Genomic DNA, 22,162 nt, shown 5'->3' on the forward strand with positions numbered 1-22,162 from the left:
AAGCGCTGTGCAGTTGGTTTACACCAAATGGTTTCTAAGTGTTGCTATTTTTTCATTCTTTTTCCTTTTTCTTCCTTCCTTCCTTCCTCTCCTCCCTCCCTCCCTCCCTCCTCCCTTTTCTTTCTTCTCATCTCTTCTTCTTGTTGTTTGGATATTTTTTGGTACCAGTACTTACTTGAGCTCAGAGCCTGGCACTGTCCCTCAAACTTTTTGTTCAAAGCTAAAACCACCACTACATTTGTCTTTTAATTGGTTAATTGGAGATAAGTCTCACAGACTTTTCTTTATGGGCTAGGTTTGAACCAGGATCCTCAGTTCTCAGCTTCCTGGGTAGCTAGGATAGCAAGCATGAGCTTGATGTAGCACTTTTCATATAGAATGATTCAAATTATGTTTCCCAAGTTTGGAAAGCACTCTGATGGGTATATTTTAGGAATATTGATAATGTTAATCATGTTATGTTGCTAATACATTATGGTGCTCCCTTTGAGCATTTGGAAATGCTCAACTCCATTCCCCAGCCTATTTCTTTTCAAATGCAGCATATTTGGAAACAATTTAGAAATATTCTTTCACAGTAAATAGAAAAGAATGCAAAAATGTTTGATTAAGCATCTTTTATTCTCATAATATATAATGAAAAGCAGTTCATTCTTGGAGGAAAATGATACAAACAGCAAAACTTAATCCATCAGTAGTGAAGCTTCACTTTGATACACTCTTCAAGTGAATTTGACAAAAGAACCAAATTTTGTGTTGCTTTTAGGAACTGGAGTGAAAAAGAAGTTTTCTTAACTTCTATAAATGAAAATTATTACCAGTATAGAAAGGCAACAGTCATTAAATAAATTAAAAGCATCTTTAAAGTTTTTCCATATACATATAATATATATATATATTTAATTGCCATTGACTGTACAAGCATTAAATTCTCCACTAAAACATTTACAGAAATAGGAAGAGATGAAGGGAAGGCTTCACTTTTAGAAAAGTAAGATCATTTTTATCACTTACAAACTACACAAGAATATAATTCTCAGTGGAAGAAAAGCTGTGTAGAGAAGTCAGACTTAACTCACAATGTCTTAATCACCTCTTTAATGTTACACGTCAGGAAGCACAGTTCTCTCACCCAGCCTTGCTTCAATAAGTAGTAAGTGTTACAAAAAGTGTGTATACAGCAACAAGTAGTTATTTGTTAGCAGAGAAAGGTGACTATGGCATGAGTAACCAATTAGTGTAATTATGTGAAAACTTGTATAGCTCATAGGGTGCTGACAGTATCACTCAAAACAATTACTTATAAAAACATTAAATGGGAAGTTGAAGCTTTTATACAGAAATAGTAGGAGGATAACGTATTATATTGAATAATGATGAATAAGTGATCACCAGATAATAGAGTACATGGATATGAAAATCTGGAATCCTGAGATCTGAAGAATCCAATCTTCTAGGTTCAGTTATACAACTCCAAATTCTATCAATTGAATAGTATTTACATGGTTACAACAAATTAGTCTTAAAACACACCAGACAGATACTGCAACTACCTTAAATGGAGTTTTAGAAAACATTCTTTTCTTCAATGATGTGTGTGTGTGTGCGTGTGCAAGTGTGTGCTTGCAAGCACATATCAAGGAATAGCTGCGAAAATAACTGAGAGAAGGCGAGGACACTTGATTGAGGAAACAGCACTTATAAATGTATTTTCTGTGTCAATGTCAATTTAACACTGGCAGGTTTCTTGGAAGTCTAGGTACAAAGAATATGGACACTAGCACATAATAAATTGAAAACTTGATACTTACATTTTCATTTAAAATACATTTTTATTAATTTAAATATTGGTCCATCTACTTCATCCTTCACTAGTGAAAATTAATATCTATTGCTTTGGAATAAAATTGTTCCTGTATATCCCACAATATGTGATCTATTCAGTAGAGGCTGAAATGATTATTAGAAGTTACTCAGAAATCTGTGTCTAAGCTCTTTCACTGTGTGTTAATTTTATCATGTAAATTGCTCTTAAAATAAAATTGTAATTAGTTGGTACATGAACTGTTGATTATGTACAGGATTTCTTGATCCCTGTAACATTTAATCTATGACCAGCAGGCATTGATTCAAATTTTAAAAGATTAGAGGCATTTGTGCGTAAAAAGTTGACAACTGGTACTAAGAATGGCCATAAACTTGAAATTTCATCTTTTGGGGAAATTAAGTCAAAAATTCCATCAAATCTGCCATGGAAAAAGACATATCCTCTGTGGAAAGACAGTACGACTAGAATATGATGCCCAATATGGTCCATTTCTATTATATAACTTTGCTTTCAAATTTGTAAGGAAATGTATTTTGAAGTAATTTCATCCTTATCTTTGTTTGAATCATTAGCTTTTTATTACAAAACAAAAAGAGAAAATCCAGCAGTTAGCCATACAAACTTAATTCATTTTTTTTAACTCCTGGTATGTCTGAGCTGTAACACATATCTACACCAACTTACTTATACTTCAAAAGTGGCAAATAATGTCTTTATAATGGCTATCATCTTTTAAAAGGCTTCCAATAATATACAATTTAGACCACAGAGAATGCCATAGGGAGGCTGCTCCTGCACTGAATTTTTTAGTAGAAATACTTGCTGTGTTTATCTATCAGTATCCTCCCTTCAAGGAAGATTTGCACATAATAACTCATGGTAGAAACCCAACCTTTTAGTTCCCAAAGGGCCATCCAACTCAAGTGATCAGCCTTTTATTTTATGGGAGCAGGCATTAAGATACATAGTCAATATAGTGCCTTATACAAAACAGATGATACACAAGTCTTTATGAGATGACTGAACCTCCACAGATACAAGCAAGAAATAGAACAAAAATCTTATGACTTCTGATACCACACAGCCTCTAAAACATGATACTTATTTCTAATCACCAGATGAGGCTGAACTTAAATGCAGACTAACCACAAATACAACATCAGTGACCATCTAGGCCTAAACATACCTTTTATCTCTCAAGTAAATACAACTAGTGAAATATTTTGAAACAATTTTCAAGGACCGAAATTATAAGGGAGTTAATGATGACAATTGGACATTGGGGGAAAAGAGGAGACTAAAGTCTGTATTTGATTCTCTTTCCTGGTGGATAATATTTTAGCAAGCTTTGCTGAATTGTCAATTCCCTGACTGAGGCAAAAGCTCTGCTACATGTGAAGAATGCCCGAACCTGCATGTGACTGAAAAATTATTAAATATGTGATTGTAACAAAATTGATCATTTAAAGGAGATTTCTAGTAGTCCATCTAGTACTGCACAAAGGAATTTTGAGTTAAAATTAGAGGGGGGATGTAAAGTCTTGTGAAAGAGGAGAGTAACTCCATGCAGGTTTTCAAAAATTGAATTGCTGATTCCCTTTCTTGGAGGCAATGGAATAAAAATAACAGTATTTCAATTGAAATGGTTAAGTGGTCACTGTCTGCATATGCTCTTGGATCATTACATCATTCTCGGTGAGGTTTACAGAAGAACCAAATGAAGCTTTCCAGAACATACAGTTAAAAATAAAGAATTCTGTGTAGCCCAAGTTGTCGAATTCGGTCAAGCAGACTTCCCAGAGGGTGCAGAGATCTGGTACCTGCCTCTACACTATTCACCACTGAGCACACATTCAGAGATTTACAAGAACTTGTGGAGAAAAATCAAGGGCACGTGAGTCTCAAAAAATAATATAAACATCACAAATAATTAGATTATTTGGCACTGGCTGGGTTGCACAGAGATCTAAGGCAATAAGCCTATTAAAAACAAGAAATTCCTCTCTGTTTCCCTCTAGTCATAGTAGATGAATAGAGGTCAATGATTAGCTACTGCTGGGATTTGGGGATCTACTTTTAAAGCCTATTACAAAAATAAGTGTGTTCTCTAGCAGTTCAAAAAGAGTTTGAGTGAAAGTTTTTTCTTTTGTAATTAAAAGGAAAAGAGATAGATGGCCATCATTTTTAACATCTTGCTTTTTAGTTACATTCAGAAACAAATCCAGTTCAGTTCTGCCTAGTGGATATCTTCAATCTATTTGTTCATTCTCTTTTCATTATTTAAAAAAAAAGAAATCTTTAGGAACAAACGCATTGGCAGTGCAAAATAAAAGTCCATGGGAATAATCTAATGATTGAATGAAGCATTCAAATGAGTTTTTTGCCCTATTATCTGCACGCGCAAGACTCTACTGTCATATTAGGATATACTTTAAGCACAACATTCTTGTTTTCATCAAAGAATAAGATGCTGAGTGAGGACATCTTTTCAGGAACACAGCACGGCTCAGGAATTCCAGGAACAACCCCCACAGCTCTCACTATACTTTGGATGGTAGCATGATTTGATGGCTTCAACGACTAGAAAAAAGAAATGACAGGACACATGGATTAGGCAGGATTGCTTTTGCACTTTGCAGCCTGCATTACATAGAATGGTTATTAATGAATTCGTTCCAGCAGCTGTAAAACCTTCCATCATTGCACATTCAGCCTGCCCCCCACCCTGTGCAGCTCCATGCCCAAGGGAATTTTATATATTAAGTGCATACTATGTTCTAGGAATTTAACCATCACTGCTTATACTTTGTAAATATGCTGAAGAACTAACGGACATGTCTGAAGTCAAACAGGTAGTAAGTGGTACAGTGAACATTTGAACTTGATGCTAAGCAACTTAGTTCTTAATTAAGTAATCCAGCCTCAATGTTTTCAATAATAAGATTGCAACAAAACAAAACAAAATGTTCTTGGCTATATTAATCCTAAAAAACGAACACCCTTCTTAACAGAGAGAATTATCACTACTAACATTATATTTAAACGTTTTTGTGAAACCAAACCTAAGAAAGACAGAGGCCCACTGGTTTATTGAGGTAGTTGCCAAAAGGATGAATTGGATGGTGACTATTTTAATGTAATTAATTCAACTCTCTCACACACAAATTGGTGTTTGAAAAAAAAAAAAAAACACCACACTACTGACCACTGGGGGTCACTGTTGCCCCATAGTTTTAGACCTAAACTTGGTAGCAATGGTTTTCTAAGAGTGGACAGTGCTCTATGGGAATCAACTAGGGGGTTAGGGGAGCTTAAGGTTATACCAGGGATGTCAGGAGTTTAACCAAAGAAGTCTGGGTTAAATCTCTTCTCTGAGAAAATGCCAAGCGCTACCACTAACATCCAAGTAAAGCATGTGGTTTTATTTAGAAAGTTCCATACAGCTTTACTCTATCTAAAAGGAGGAATTACTCCTAAGCCTAAAATGGTTTGATACTGCCAGAATGGTTAGAAGAACTCTGGAAGAAATGTCATACTTTTCAACATCAGTGTCTCTTTTTAGGTGAGTGAAACTAGTGCTATTTTAAACATAGTTAGAACACTTGAATGAGTTTGATCCAAAGCACAGCAAAGAGCAAGATGGAGGAGAGGAGAGAGGGGGTGGGGGGCAGAGAGGAGGCAGAGGGAGAAAAGGAGGGAAGGGAGGGAGGGAGGGAGAGGGAAAGAAGGAGGGAAAGAAATAAACTTATCAGAGATCAAATTAGAAATAGGATTTAGCCTAAAACTGTGGCTTTAAAATTTTAGGATTTGAGCCATATCCCTGTGTGTGTGTGTGTGTGTGTGTGTGTGTGTGTGTGTGTGTGTGTGTGTGTATCAGAGGAACAAACCCATTCTCCCTGTTCAGCTAGGGCTTTTCGTTTAAAATTCCAGCGTGAAAAACTGGAATAAACTAAGAGTTGAAGGGCAGAGAAAAGAGAAAAGAAAGATAATACTGGAAACTGGCAGCTTTTAAAACTAAATGTATATATATATATATATATATATATTTAAAATAAATATAGTTTTAAAATAATTTAGGAGTCAAAAAAAACAAACAAAAGCAAAACAGATACAACCAAAACAAAAAAGGATTCTTTTGGTCTATCTGATTTTGTCCTCCCATCTTTCAATTTCAATGAAAAAAATTATCTGTATGTTAGCCTGCAACCTATGATAAAAGTGAGAAATCATTTTAAAAATTAGTTTTTATCAGAGGCATTTACTTTTCCTCTTTTGAGACAAAATATGTGTGAAAATACTTGTGAAAATAGATATTTTTGATTAATTAGCTTTAATCAATTGCAGTGCAGAGTATTTCCCTTCTAAGTAATAACAAAACAACAAAAACATGCCCAGGTTCTTCTACTTTGTATCTTATATGCCCCACATTAACAAAAATATGTAAACTTTATAGCCCAGGGAATATTAGAGAAAAGGAAGATATTGGGAGAGGAAAGGACAAAGGGAATCAATGTGTTATATGCATGTTTTAAAATTTCACAGTGAAACTCATCCTTTATCATTAATATGCACTAACAAAAACCACAAAACCATGGGCACTTTATGCAAAGTGCTATCAGGATTACATAAGAAGTCAAAGTCGCTGTTTATTATTTCACCAATATTGGTCATTTCCACTTTTCTCGCTCTTCTAAGAACTGAATCATCCAAAAAGCTTGTCATAAGCCCCAAAAGACTTTTAAGCCGGATTCTCTGACACTATTTTGTTATTGTTAATGTTTAATGGCTACTATAATATTAAATTTCATACACAGAGATCAACTTAATGAGCTGAGGCACTGGGAACTGAGTATTGATATGCCGCACTGAGCGTCTGTGGCAAGAGCAGTGGCAACGTGAAACCCTAAGGAAGACTTGATAAGTGGAGGAAATGTTTTGGTTTGTTGTTGTTGTTTTTTAAGTATACCCTCCATTGTACCTATTTCTTTGCCAACAATTCCCATCAATTAAAAAAGCTTCTGTGAAAATGACCTGGCATAAATATGGAAAATATTCATGGGTGTTTCCTAGGAAAATTCCTGTCCATTTTTTTAAGCTCCAACTCAGAAATGATGGATTTTAAAACTATGAATAGATGAACACTGTCCAGTGGCTCACCGTAATTTAGGCCTGATCCTTTGTTTCCAGATTGATGTGTCTTATCAGAAACCTTTCAGAATACTAGGGAGTTTCCCTCTTTTTCTCATTATGGAATCCTCTGATCAAGTTGCCAATACCAGAAATAATTATGTCATGCACAAAGGATCTATGTTGTAATTTGCTGGTGTGAAGTATGTTGCCAGTCCATAATTTCTGTTTGTTTTTGAGCTTGGATCATGTTTTCCTCACTGTCTGTATTGGGGTCACAAAAACTTCTGAACCACAAATCAGTGCTATGTTCTTTCTCTCATCAGTTTCTTCTTTTTTGTTTTTTTGTTTTTTGCCAGTCCTGGGCCTTGGACTCAGGGCCTGAGCACTGTCCCTGGCTTCTTTTTGCTCAAGGCTAGCACTCTGCCACTTGAGCCACAGCGCCACTTCTGGCCGTTTTCCATATATGTGGTGCTGGGGAATCGAACCCAGGGCCTCGTGTATATGAAGCAGGCACTCTTGCCACTAGGCCATATCCCCAGCCCATCAGTTTCTTCTTAATAAGTGTGAAACCTGTCTTCATCAGCTCAGGAAACTTTTAGCATAGATAATCTAATATATTAAAATTTAATCTTCCTTGGTTTTGTTTATCTTCCTCACCAGATTAGAACTAGGAAATTCATTTTGAACTCATTAAATGTGAATTGTGGTGTATTTTTTAAATGAGATACTTAGTTCAAAATATTTATTATTTGTGTCTATGTCTTCATCTTTGCTATTCCTAGCTTTCGCACAATTCCTTGCAAAAATAACTTCATTCCTCTAACCCTTGTTGTTTTCTTGGATCTCTGTCAGCAGCAACGGCTCCAATCATTTTCTCTTGAAATTTCTGTTTTCCATCTCTGCTCAGCCTGGTGAGGGAGGCAGAGACATGGAACTTGGCTTTAGCTATCTGGGTATTTTTCATCTCATGACAGCATTCCAAAAGTCTCTCTTTGGGAGAACAGATTAGCTGTAAGAGCTGGAAATTAACAAAAAAGAAATCCAAACTGCTGTGTGAATGAAATCTGTAGTGGTCAAGCCTGCACCTGCCAAGCTGTGTATGGTGTCCTCGAGTTGAATTTGATTACAAATGCATTAGCCAGGGAGAGTATGTCATCAGCTAAGAGCCTTCATTCCTGACCTAGCCCATGAGGTTTTGCTCCACACTCGCAGTCCAGCCCATATGGGTGTGATGGCCCAGAAACTATCTAATTGGAATCAGCGAAAGGGCAAAGCTTGGAATCTGGGAAAGGCAGAAACACAGCTGTTCTGCATTACAGAGCAGGTTGTCAAGTTTTGCAGACAGAGAGCCTGGCCATATAGAACAGGCTTTTGCCCAGGAGGAAAGAGAGAGAGAGAGAGAGAGAGAGAGAGAGAGAGAGAGAGAGAGAGAGAGAGAGAGAGAAAGAGACAGAAACAGACAGAGACACAGAGAGAGACACAGAGAGAGAGCGAGAGAGAGCAGAGTCTAGCTTAGGAGAACTTTCCTCTGGGACAAAATATATATCTAAGTCAGAAAAAAAATCTGTTGGCTTTTCAGTTATTCCTTGTCTATTGTATTGATCTGATCAGATGCCTTCATTTGCCTTTGATGGTAAGATTGCATTCTTAAGTAATTTGCTTTTGTTGCCCAGTTAGACACTGTGATGATAGTGGTGTTGATTATCTATTCTTTTTACTTCATGCACCCCATCCTTTTGCTTTCAAGCAGTAGACACAAAGCCTGGAAGACTTAAAGGGAACCACTAGATAGCTTTAAAAGTTAAGCCCCTCCACACAAGGGAAGAGTCAGAGCACTGTTTGTGACAGCCAAAATTCTACTCTCAACTTGGCAGAAGGAAATTTCAGGCTCAGAGAAAAACCTTCATGCGGATCCCTGTTATGCCTCCCCTCAGCTCTGAGGCTTTTCCAAGTTTTGACACTGTGATGAGTCCAGTTGTTGCAATGAACATTGTCTTATTATTCTTCAAAGAAGCCTGCCTCACTGAAGAGCTAGAAAGCTGTCAAACCCATGGGAGAATCCTATTTTCAACTCGGAGATGTTTGAAAAGGGACTAGAAACATTTACAATATTTTCCTTCTTGCTTTACAGTTTGAGTTTTCATACTCTCCTATGTAGTCTGTTTTCAGCCATCAACATTTAGCTTTCTGTTTTTCTCAGTCTCAATAATGGCCATTCATATTTACCTACAATATGCTGTTTGCATGCTGTTCTTAGTAGCGTTTTCCTACTGTTTTCATTATGCTTACACTAATATTTTTGTTACTATTTTACCCATTTGAGATGATAAAACTAAAATGTGGATAGTTTGGGTGACTTAGCCAAAGATTTGTAGGTACTTTTCAATGGTGGAAGCACGATTCAAGCCAGAAGGATTTAATTCTCAATGTTATTATTGCAAGTCCAATATGTAGACAGGTAGTATCAGTATCATCTCAGAGCTTGATGTGCTGAATCTTAGGTTCTTTCCCCAAATGCCATGGATTAGGACATTTATATTAACATGATCCCAGGCAATTTATGAGCTCTTTCATCTGTTATGATCTGTTTAATGACTCTGCCACACTAACATACTTCCCTCCTGAAATTTATCTCTGCTATTCTTAACTTACCTCTTGTTAAGTTATAAGTTATTATTCTTTAGATCTCTGAGAACCATAGTGAAATTGTTTTAAAGCAACAAGGTTTCAAACAGTAAAAAAGCATGGTGAAGTGAGAGAAAGTGGGGAGGAGTAGAGACTGAGCAAGTATTCCCGAGCTTGAGAGAATTCTCTGCCTCAGTCTGGCTCCCAGGACCCTAAAAGTAGAAGCCCAGGTGACCATGCAGAAATTACAGGCTATGAGAGATAATATTTGGAAAACCCTAATGCCCACCTAAACTCAGTCATCCTGGATTTACAAACCAACTTTGAATCCATTGTTGCTTCTCAATGCCACAGTCAATCTACTCTGTACAAGAAGGATTCATCTCTGCTTGTTACATTTGTAATCCTGGCATTGTAGGGTTTTTACATGTTTTGTTTGACCATTAAAGTATCCTTTATGATTCTTTAGACATGGCAAATGGTGTTTATATCATTGTAAGTGTATATAGTCTTGGCTTCATGTTTGAGTTTACAAATGTAAAATGATCAAAAATTTTGAGGATAGACAAATCTTAGAAAACGAAGAAAGTTCATTTTTCTGAGACAGTTTAACCAGAAAATTGGATTTCAATCATTTCTGACCCTGAGAATGAGCAGGCCTTGTGCACTCGCCCTTTGTTTTTAATGCATCTGTTACCCAACTGTTATCAGTCCAGAACATCAAAATATTGTGTTAAAGACCTAGGAGAAGAAATGGGTCCCACTTGGAAGCAAAGAATCTTTTTTTCTCTATTATCAAACATTAGACGAAACTGATAGAAGTTTTTTTTTTAAAAAAGCCTCTATTCTTCTGAATTCTGTAAAGTCAATTTTCATCATTTAACAGAGATTCTGTTTCAAGCTGAGAATAGAGGCACAGCAACAAGCTTAACCAAAGGTTGGAGGGCATGACTGTGTTTTACTATAGAGTGTCTAGTTATACTCTAGTTTCAAAGATAACCATCATTTGAGAGTTAGAGAGACTTGTGACAATGTATTTGCCTGGTTACTGAGTATGCGCATAATACAATACAGTTCATACTGACTTTTTCCATAGATAGGTAATGGGAGAGATAGCTGAGCTTGGAAGAACTTTATAGAGTCATAATATCATATTTTGCCTTCTTTTTATGTTTTCCAAGTTAGCAAATGAAATAGGCATCTGGTGAATTTCATTAGGCTAGTTTACTTAGCCAAACTCTGATCCTGACCTCTGTGGAGAACTCGTCTCAGAAGGCACTACTTAGCAAAAGATATTCTGCATTGGGCATAAATCCCCTTAGTCATTCCCTTTGCTTCCACAATATTCACCCCTTCCCTGAATGTTTCTGAAATATCAGTCTTCTACCATTTGGGACTAGCTTACTGTATGGACAGGTATCAATATAGCATATTTATGCTATATTTCATGTTTGGAAGCCATGCAAAATACTTCTTTTATACCTAACTTTTTTTTTATATCCTTCATGTCAATGCTGACCTCATCTAACTTAACAATTGTTAAGAAAATTCAAGTGTAACCATAAGACCTATTACACTTGAGAATGTAGTAAATAAGGGACTAGATGGTGTATGCATACACACACACACACACACACACACACACACACACACACACATACACACAAACACTTTATAACTTACTCGGCCTGCCTTTTTACACTATGGAAATAGGAAGGAAGTACAGGACCAAGCAATAGCTACCTTTGGCATGGGGAACTGGCATGCTCCAGAGCAATAATAAGCATCGAAAGACTTGGGTGAGATTATCCATTCACTCCAGCCAATGTCTGCAAAGTCTACTTTAAGGTATCTCCTGGCACAATTTCGCGGTTCAATCCACTGCTTTCTTCTTGCCTTCTTCAGAGTCTGTTCATCAAACTGCAGGGTCTGGGTCTTTTGGTGAGGTCCTTTCCTCTGTTTCCTTTTGCTCTTACTCTTCTCTGGGGGCTGAGTCTGAAGGGTCTTGTAGGGCTTTCTCTCCTCCCAAACTCCATCATCCTTGTACTGATACTCTGCTCCAGGAAGTTCATTGTTCTGCAGAGGAAGTAAGATCCCAGCAGAGCGTTTCTTCCTTCGTTCAACAGAAAGGGCAGCTCTGATGTGACTATCCAGTTTGGGCATAGCTCCTGTGGGGAAATTACGGTGTCCCTGCAAGCTTGATACTACACTTTCTGGTTCAGAAATGGCAGCATCATTGGCATACACCAAGATATAAGGCTCTTGAAAATGTAACATCCTGTTTGGCAGCTCATGGACTTGGGAGGTAATGTTAAATCCTATGAGAAACTCCTCATTCCCTTTGGCTTTTCTCAAGAGCTGAGTGATGTCTTTAGAGAGCCAGGACATGATTTCTCGATGAGGTTTAGCGACATCGACTGACAAATGACCCAGTAGATGATTTTGATTTTGGTTGGGTTTGAGGATCCATGCAGCGAGATCTAGCTGGATGTGTTTCCTCTGAGCATCATCAGAACATCCGTGGGACAATGGGCAAATAAGGCTGATGTTGACAAGCTCTCCAATATAGAAGTACAATGTGGCAGACAAAATGTTTTCAGACTTGGTTAGAGAAGTCAGATTAAAAATATGTAGTCCCTTGCTTTCCAGGGTTCCTAAGAAGGAACAAAAGTAAAACAAAGTAAATAGAAATAAACAGGATCTCTATTTCATATCATATTAAAAAATTAATTCAAGTGAGTGCCCTGATCATAACGTTATTAGGAGCCAAAAATCATAACATTATTAGAAGGACACATACAGATAAATTGCCATAGTCTTGGGTTTGATTATAGATTCCTAGATACGACACTAAAAGCATGAGCAATAATTCATATGTACCATATATAAATGTGATATAAATATAAAAATACATAAATATGATATAGAAATGCATTTATACAGTAGAAAAACTAGCATTTGCTAAAACTTTTCTGTATCAAAGAGTATTATCAAAAAAGTGAAAAGCTAATTTATAGACTGAGGTAAATATTTGCTAACTAGGTTGTTGACAAGTTTAGCATTCAAAACAGAGAACACAATAGCATTATAATTCCACAACAAAATAGGAGTAAAAGCCCCGATTACACATATCTCCATAAAATACATACAAATGGTTAATAAACCTATGAAAATGGTGCTATTGGGGGAAATACAATGAAATACTATATAATAAAGGCTAGTATGGAAACCAGACAAGCAAGCAAAAGGGCAAACACACATAAACCCTAGAAAGTGTGTGAGGATTTGGAGAAATTGGAAATTCCTCTCATTATTGGTGGAGAAACATAAAAATGGTTCAGATATTGGGGAAATTAGTTTTGGTGGTGCCTAAAATATGTAAACATAGAATTAGTCTACAATCCAGGAATTCCCTTTAAATAGAAAATACACATTGAAATAAATATAGTCACAAAAGCCAAAAGGCAGAAATAGCTCAAATGACCATCAATGGGAGAAATAAACAAATTATTCTATATCTATAAAGAAGATATTACTGTTGTGAAAAAAGAATAACTACTATGATGTGTTACTATGTAGATAAGCCTTGAAAACATTATGCTAAATGACAGAGAAAAAAGTTCAAGACTGGTGCTCTACCACTTGAGATAGCTCACTTCCAGCTTTTCAGTAGTGAACTGGAGATGAGTCTCATAGACTTTTGTACCAGGGTTGGCTCCTCAGAGCTCAAACCTCCTGAGTAGTTAGGATTACAAATGTGACCCATGGAAACCTGGCTCAACAGAAGTAGTTTTTAAAGAAAAAAAAAGATTACAGCAAATATTAGCTATTTGTACTAAGTTCTTTCCATTATTGAAGCAACAAAAATATGCAGAAAGTATCACAGAGTATTAAACTCTCTCTAGCTGTGTATGTGTACACACACACCTACATATAAACATGATGTTGAGTGTACTTCCAAGAAATATTTCTTTTCTTTTTTTTTTTTTTGCCATTCCTGGGCCTTGGACTCAGGGTCTGAGCACTATCCCTGGCTTCTTTTTGCTCAAGGCTAGCACTCTACAACTTGAGCCACAGCGCCACTGCTGGCCATTTTCTGTATATGTGGTGCTGAGGTATCAAACCCAGGGCTTCATGTATAGGAGGCGAGTACTTTACCACTAGTCCATATTCCCAGCCCTCTCCAAGAAATATTTCTATGAACTCATCAAAGTACGTCTAAAGCCTATATAAACTACAAGTCACAAACCAATGCTTTTATACTATCTTGACTTAACACTGCCTCTGCTACTGATGAACTTTGTAGCTCTGGAATATCTAATATACTCATTCATATAATATTATACGATTATAGTATTAGATAGTATATTGTAACAGGTAGTGAAGAAACTGCTTTTAAAAAATAAACGAAAAGCAAGAGTAAAAGGCTGATATCTCTGCCTTCTTCTTACATCTGTCTCCTTCAGTTTGGATGGGATTCTGGCTCAGTTCTCTACTCAGGCATGTTAATCACTTAAGGAGTGCCTGTCTAAAAATGGCGATACAGGTTGATCAGGCCTCAGTATACTCAAACCAGCTCATCCCCCTTCAAGGCTGAAGGCACAAAGACAAGGATAACAGGTATTTTCCTGTCAGCTTCTTACAGCTTTCCCAGACCTCTTCCTCAAAAGGCGCCCAAGGTCTCCAATTCATTGTCTAAAGCCTGCAGTTGCCTGCGATCCCAGGAACTACAGATCACCTCATGAAGACAGCCCGCTCTAAATGGGAACAATTGGCTCCTGATGGGAATGGAGGCCATTCTCTCTGTCCCCACAGCAAGAGCAATCACCTCACGGGCGGGCGCAGGATTGTCTCCTCTGGAGATAAAGACTTGTCTAGAGTGACCCCCAAATGAAGACTGCGATGGTGACCCAGCAGATCACAATTTCTTCAACACTGCTTCCTTATATTTACTTCTCACCCTCAACGCAAATTATTCCTCTATTTAAACCAAAAGCTCATGTTGCCACTCCAAAGACAGGTCAGTGTGCTTGATATCTGTCTTCTCAATATGGCCATATTGATTAAATTCCTTTCTTGTCTCCCCAGTATTATTTTCTCTTTGGTTTCCAGGGCAAGGAGCCATAATCAATCTTGGTTGTGAGCCACTAGAATTGCATCTCTGGATTAAGGCTCTACTTAAAAATGTCGACCTCCATCATAATTAAATGAGACATGTATAAAGCAGTTCATAAAGGATCTGATAAATGTTTTTACCTACAAACTCTTTTTGTGATTAGTGTCAATATTAACTGAATTATAGGAATTGTATTTCCTACCTGCTTCACAAAATATACATTCTATAAGCAGAACAATGTATCATATTATTCATATAATAGATTTAATGATGAGCCTCTCATTCCAACACATAGAAAAATTTGGTTGCGCAGTTCTTTGAAGTTTTCTATTCCATCAATTTAACAATTTGCTATACAGCTTACATACGAGAAATGGCAAGAAATCTAAATAGAAATTTAAATTTGGCATGATTCATTTGCAGTTCCAGTTCTTTGAATCTGGAAAGAAGAGACAGAAAGTGACAGAGATTGGTTAGTAAAGACAAGCTGTTTTTGTGTTTTTTTTTTCTCTTGAGCATGTCTGATGGTGTGCTGGGCTGAAGTTAGAACTCAAGAATCTCCTGTCTTGGGCTCGGTCATCAGAATGTAAACCTTCCTCCAAGTAAGGTCCACATACATGCTTGTTTCAGAAACACACACACAATCACAAAATTATGTTCTTGATCAAAACCATGTTTCAGTAAAAAACAAAACAGTTTTATAAAGACGTGGAAACTTAAAATGAGTTCATTGAGTCCCCAAGCACAGGGGAATTGCAACGGGAAACACATTTTACTCATTTTTAACATTGTGTGAAGCAGAAGGAGGAAACTGCCATTTGTGCACATTGTATAATCCATGACACCAGGGTAATATTTTACAGACCTTTATAACAAAGCCATGGCATCAGGGTTGTTCAGAGACTTTGGCTTTAATTCATACCAGTCACCATAGTACATACTTTTACCCAAATTCCGTGTAGCAGATGGAAGTTTAAAATGAAAGAAAGAGAAGCCATTCAGTTCTAAGTATGTGGCAATGCAGTGTCTGCCACACAAGTACGCTGGCAGGGAATAAATGAACTCAGGGGACAAGGGTGGTAGTATTTCACTTGGTAAGCTCATCTTACTCCTTCCCCTCATGTTTTGATTCAGATTGCTTCCGTCTTTCGAATAGTTTTACTGACACCTTTTGATCAGCTATTAAGTTAGCCACCACCTGTGTTTCTAACCATCAACATCTCCTCACAAAATCTCTCAGAATTTGTCACACGGCCTTTTCCTGTCACTCTCATTGCAGACTGGTGCACTGCGCTGAAGTCAAACTCAATTACCTGATTCAAAGACCATCAGAGCCAGTAGAAATTCTCACACAAATAGCAAGCTCTTTATATATCAGTGTGCTCACCTAAACAATGAACTTTGGGCCATAAACTACAGGTTTGTGAAGACTAATGAAAAGAATTCAGGTAAGGACCACAGCACATAGAAGAATCAGAAAATAAAAGTTAACTAGAAACAAGATGACAATGCAACTGAAATACGTTGAAGGAATAAAATACACAGTAAATTCCTAAGACTTTATACAAAAATGTGTCCAAAGTATTATGTTAATACATTTTATAGAGAATATGTGTTGAAATGTAATTAGAATACTTTGGATGGAATATAATGAATTTTTCAAATTAATTTCCTTTGTTTCTTCTCACATTTTTAAAGGTGACTACACATTTTTTAAAATTATATATGTGGCTCACATTTGTGATTCAAATTAAATCTTTATTGAGTGATGATAGTAGTTCTCTAGGATAGCCACTAGTTTTATACTTATAGGACCCAAAGGGGATTTAGAAGGCATTTTTTTTCCAGATGTAGCAAAGAATTCCAGATTTTTCTCAGTATAAATGTGAAAAACAAACAGTAAATTGAGCAAAAATTATCTTTCTGAAATGCAACATTCTTGTTCAAAGGACCATATTAGATAAAGACAATGTTAGTGATTGTTTTTTAATTTCCCCACTAGCTTTAGCTAATCATTTCAAACTGTAGTCAAAAGTCTAAGAATGAAAAAAAATGATCTAGAATAGGGCTAATGGATAGTGCATTAACAAGGCTTAGAACACGGAATTGTCAATACAGCTTCCATGATGTCATTTGCCCATTACACATGTAAATATACCACAACCAGTGAAGAACAGAGACCAAAGAAAAATAATTTTTTAAGAAATGTGAATGGAATACCTTCTAGAAATTGGGCAAGGATATATAGGGTTGTACAAACACATGCTCCTGTTCTCACTGTGGGGAGTGCGAGAACTCAGGAGTATTGTATAGTAATGAAGAATAATGGCATATCAACACTGCCAAAGGTATTTATGATCACAGAGTGAAATCCTTAGCTGTCCCAGGTTGGGGACGGAGGAATACATAAGGAAGAGGTAACTTTGGTAAATTAAATCTACAGGTGATAGTTAAATGGAGACCAGATGCAGGCCAATACATCATGAATTTCTATTTGACTTAATTTATTGAGAACTATCATGGGACTTGAAAAAGTGGTAATAATTTAAAAATATCATAGAAGGATGCTTCTATGGTAGCTAATGTGTGGAAGATGAATTGTGGTAAGTAACTATTTCGTAAAAACTTGTAAGTATATATAAAATTGGGCTTTTTCTTTCCAACTCTCCCCTAAAAATGATTTTCATTCTACAGGATGGCAACCAGTAGGTGGTGCTGTTTTCACACAGTTTGCTGTCTGCAGAAACCGCCGGTTTTCCTTGCTAAGGATTTATTTATCTGCTTGTCTGGTTAAAGGTTTACCATCCACATTATAATCTTCTATTCTGACATTTTTGCATCTTAACATGTGAGAATTGAAAGGGAGTGTGTAAATAGGGTAAGTTTCTGAAAAACCTGCACTGTTATACACTGGGGATCTTGCCTCTGTGGGTACTTGCTTCTCTCTGGAACATCTCTTTCTAGCTTTTTTACCTTCATAGTCCAGATATACGAGGCCCTGTGTGTATTTTTTTTTTTTTGCTTTTGCAGTTCTGGAGATCAAACCCAAGGTTCGTGCATGTTAAATAAATATTCTGCTATTGAGATACCCCTGTAGCCTCCAGATTTGCTCCCAAAGGCAAGCTTGTGACCACCCTTGATTAGGATCCTGCCACTGTTAGCAATGCATTATTCTGTCCCTCCTTCCTAAGACTATAACTTCCCTAATGATAAAACATTGTTTTCCATTATACTGTCCTGCCTGTAACATAACACAGGGTTTGATACATAAGCTATACCCAGGGGTATTAAAGTTTATTTATTCACTAAAAAGGGCTTCTTTTTTTTGTCAGTTGTGGGGCTTGAACTCAGGGCCTGTGAGCTGTGCCTGTTTGTGCTCAAGGCTAGCATTCTACTACTCGAGCCACAAAACCACTTCTGGCATTTTTCTGAGTACTTTTACCAGAGGTAAGAGTCTCACAGACTTTGCTACTTTGGCTGGCTCCAAATTGCAATCATTAGATCGCAGGCTCCTGAGTAGCTACAGTTACAAGAGTGAGCCACCAGTGTCTTCCTATAAAAATGACTTTGTAATAAATAAATAAATGTTAATGCTTATCTACAGAATCTACAGAACTTTAGATGAAAGACGATGGAAGTTATCTGACTAATTTCTAATTGAGCTTGGAAAGACCATGTCTGTCACTGGTATGGGACTTCACTTTCATGCTGGCCCACACACCACATTTTCAAAGGGAATTAGAACATACAATGCAAAGCTTTCTATGTAAGTTTTGATGTTAAAGAAAATAGACTAAATGAAAGCTAGATGATTAGTTAAATCCCTAGGAAACAGGGGAAACATTTTAGTCAGACAGAAAATATGTAACTATGAACAGCTCCCTATTCCCCTCCACCTCTTTCTCCAAACACAGTTCAGCTACAAGTATCATTGGAGTGCTTAGGAGTAGATCATACACACACACACAAACACAAACACACACACACACACACACACACACACCTCAAAGTCACTACCTATTTGCTGCTAAGTCAAGACTGAACTTTTCTCTAAGATACCTTCCACTTTTAGGCACGGACAAGATGGAGAGCTAATGTGTAAGAATACAAAGTCACAGAACTGTTTTTCTTGCAGTATCCAAATCAAATGACTGAGTTTTATGGGATCTCAAAACAATCCGTCTCCATATCCAAAGTAAAACATGGCCAAAGATGATATAATGTATGCTTTTCTAGAATAGCCAAATGTTCACTAATCAGTTCATCTACTCTTGTTCTCCACCCTGGGGCATTCCTAGACTGTGAGCTCTCAGAGGGCAGACTTCTACCCTGTAAATTCTTGCATTCCTCACGCTTACTTCCCACAGTCTGGAGCATCTATATCCTGAAAAATATTTCTTAGAATTCTTAAACGATCAGTTGTTCAAATTTACTAGATTCAAAAGTGTTTCCTACTTAATATTGAAGTGAGAAAACTTTTAAGTTCAAATTCTTAAAGTTGGAAAATGCCCAAGTGCTATATATTGTTTTCTGCCAGTTCATTTGAAAATAATTATTAGAATAGTTTTAGGTGAAGTAGAATGTTATTGCCATTTAACATGCAAATGATAATAAGCTTGTGGGAAATTCTTTCAAGGCAAGTTTATTTTTAAAGAGCCTTTGCCTGGCTGATAGCTTTCCTACGATCTTTTCTTATCTTCCAAACATCAATTCAACTCAAGTATTTACTGAATTCAAACTACATGACAAACTATGTCAGGTCCTCAGAATGGGAGAAATGAAATAGACTCCAGGCCCTCCAGAGGCTCATTTGGGAAGATTTTCTTTTAAGTAAATCTGTTAGGTCACAACTTTGCAGCTGTGAGAATGGCAAACAGTCTTGATTAACTTACTTTGAAGCCTCCTCCAGGGAAAAACGTGTCAGATACACAGTTACATTCCTCCCAAAGCAAAAGAAACTTCCCGTTATATATGCTTATCAAACATTTGTCCATGAAGATGCTAACTAAAAGGGCCAGACACCCCAAAATAGCACACTAATCAGCCCTAAATTGCAAATGCTAGTTATAATGTAAAATACTAAAAAAAAAGGGGGGGAGAGGGGAGGCAGAAGATTGGAACAGTGCTTCTCAAACATGAATCAGGAAAAAGCAAATATCTTGTTAAGACACAATCTGTAATCCTAGCTACTCGGGAGACTGAAATCCTCACATCAGGATAGATCATGACACTGGTATCTCCAAATAACCAACAAAAAGCAAAAAAAGCATCTGTGGCAGAAGTAGTAGAGTACCAGCCTTTAATGAACAACCTAAGGGACCATGCCCAGGCCTTAAATTCAAGTACCAAGGTGTATGCACACACACACACACACACACACACACACACACACACACACACTAAATGTACGTGTGTGTGTATACCTTTAAACTTCCATTTTCACTCCCAGAGTTTGATTCACAATGTCTGGCATGGGCTGGAGCATCTGTGATACATTCTAGATGACTTCGATGCAGGAGCTATATTATAAGACTAACTCAAGAAATCGCTATAAGAAAAGTACAACTTGCTCCTCTCAGCTACCAGGAGAGAAACAGTAATTTGCTGAACGCAGGGTTGGATTATCACAGGTGTAGTCAAAGATCACTAGTGGTAGTCATCTTTATGTTTATACTGTCACCCAAATATCCTGTGTGCTATGAACAAAGGCTTACTTTAATATCTGAGACATGTTCAAGGCTTTGTGGGAAGCTAGAGGGAGACAGTGTCTGAAAATTATTTACAGTATTAATAAAAAAACTCACTAATGCAAGGTTGCATGCATATCTCATTGATTTCCTCAATTGAATTTCACTTTTTTGTGAGACACATAATGTCTGATTTAAACCATTTGATTGATGACAAAATGAGTATAGCAATATGAGAGGACAATTAATTGATAGTTTAGTCAAGATTCAAATTTAATTATCCCTACTCTTAGTCTTAAGCAATAGAAAAATAAAATTTTAGTCAGGCACTGTTGGCTGATGCCTATACTCCTAGCACTCAGGAGATTGAGATTCAGGAACTAAGGCTGAAGCAGGTTCACACAGAAAAGTTTAAAAGACTCCATCTTCAATTAATCATGAAAGAAAGTATCAAAAAAACTGAGCTGTGGCTTTAGTGGTAGAATACTCTTTGTGATCAAACCTGAGCTTGAATCCTTATATGAGAGGGGATTCAAGATTTGGATATGGGGGACTCAGGCTCCAGTACCAGCTCAACAACAAGGAAGAAAGGAAGAAAGAAAGAAGGAAGGGAGGGAGGGAGGGGAGAGAGAGAAGGGAAGGGAAGGGAAGAGAAGAGAAGAGAACTGGGAAGAAGGAGAGGAAAATAAGTCTTCAGCAATCTTTTTTTTTTCTTTTACCTATACTGCACAAATCTCATTCAATTCAGTCTTTAGGTTAATTTGTGCAAGTAAATTAAAGAAACTTTGAAGGAAAAATAAATAAAAGTACATCTGACCAACATTAGTTGCTTTAATTGGAAAATGGGAGGGCTAGAAAAAGAACCTTGGATTCCTATAACTATTGGCTACAAGTATTATATAAAAGTATTTGAGCCATGTGCCAGTGGTTCATGCCTGTAATCCTTGTTACTCAAGAGGCTGAGATCTGAGGATCTCAACTCAAAGCCAGCTTGGCCAGGAAAGGCCATGGAATTCTTACCTACAATTAGCCACCAAAAAGCTAAAAACAGAGCTGTGGCTCCAGTGGTCAAATGCTAGCCTTGAGGAAAAATGTTCAGGGACAGGGCCTAGGTCCTGAGTTCAAATCCCAGGACTGGCACCAAACAAACAAAAAAGACTTGACAACTACTTTATTTAGTAAAGTCAGAGGAACTAATTGACAATAGTAATTTGATGAGATCTTCTCATCCAGCTTATTCATAGTATTCCCAATTACAAATATGAAAGGTACTGTATTTACTGTTCTCTACTTTTTCTGTCCATGAAAAAAATGGGCCTTAGATAGGTATGGCACTGAAGAAATCAATGAACAAACCTGAATCATTTAACACCACCATATATATATGTGTGTGTATGTATGTATATATACATATACATACATACACACACATATATACACACATATACATATATACACATTTCATTTTATACCACCACCATATGTGTATGCATATGCATTCATACATATATACATACGTACATACATATATCAGATACGTCCAGAAATTCTTGCCTTTTAAAATATTTCGAGAAATCTCTATTACTATAGTACTATGTAAGCCAGTATGCCATGATGCAATCACCATCAACATGAGAAAAGGCTACCAATTTTACTGCTTGCCAAGTCTTTCTCATATTTGAAGAATCTTTTGTTATACTGCCATTACCTCCCCCTATCCCAAAGAAGGTGTTACCTTGTGCATCACTGACTAATACTATGTCAGTATTCTCATTT

The 22,162-nt window shown here is 36.9% G+C and overlaps 1 protein-coding gene across 1 annotated transcript in view; it reads right to left on the reverse strand.

Moving 5' to 3' along the window:
* Positions 1 to 855: 855 nt before the first annotated feature.
* Positions 856 to 22,162, reverse strand: part of Bmp3 (bone morphogenetic protein 3) — a 28,133-nt gene continuing 6,826 nt past the window's right edge. The window contains exons 2-3 of the mRNA XM_048364624.1: positions 11,327 to 12,237; positions 856 to 4,408 (exon numbers count right to left, since the gene is read on the reverse strand). Of these exons, the coding sequence (XP_048220581.1) occupies positions 4,217 to 4,408; positions 11,327 to 12,237 (1,103 nt within the window). The 3' untranslated portion in view covers positions 856 to 4,216. The remainder of the gene's footprint in view (positions 4,409 to 11,326; positions 12,238 to 22,162) is intronic.

Source organism: Perognathus longimembris, chromosome 16 (assembly GCF_023159225.1).
Source record: "Perognathus longimembris pacificus isolate PPM17 chromosome 16, ASM2315922v1, whole genome shotgun sequence".
In the NCBI taxonomy this organism is placed as follows: domain Eukaryota; kingdom Metazoa; phylum Chordata; class Mammalia; order Rodentia; family Heteromyidae; genus Perognathus; species Perognathus longimembris.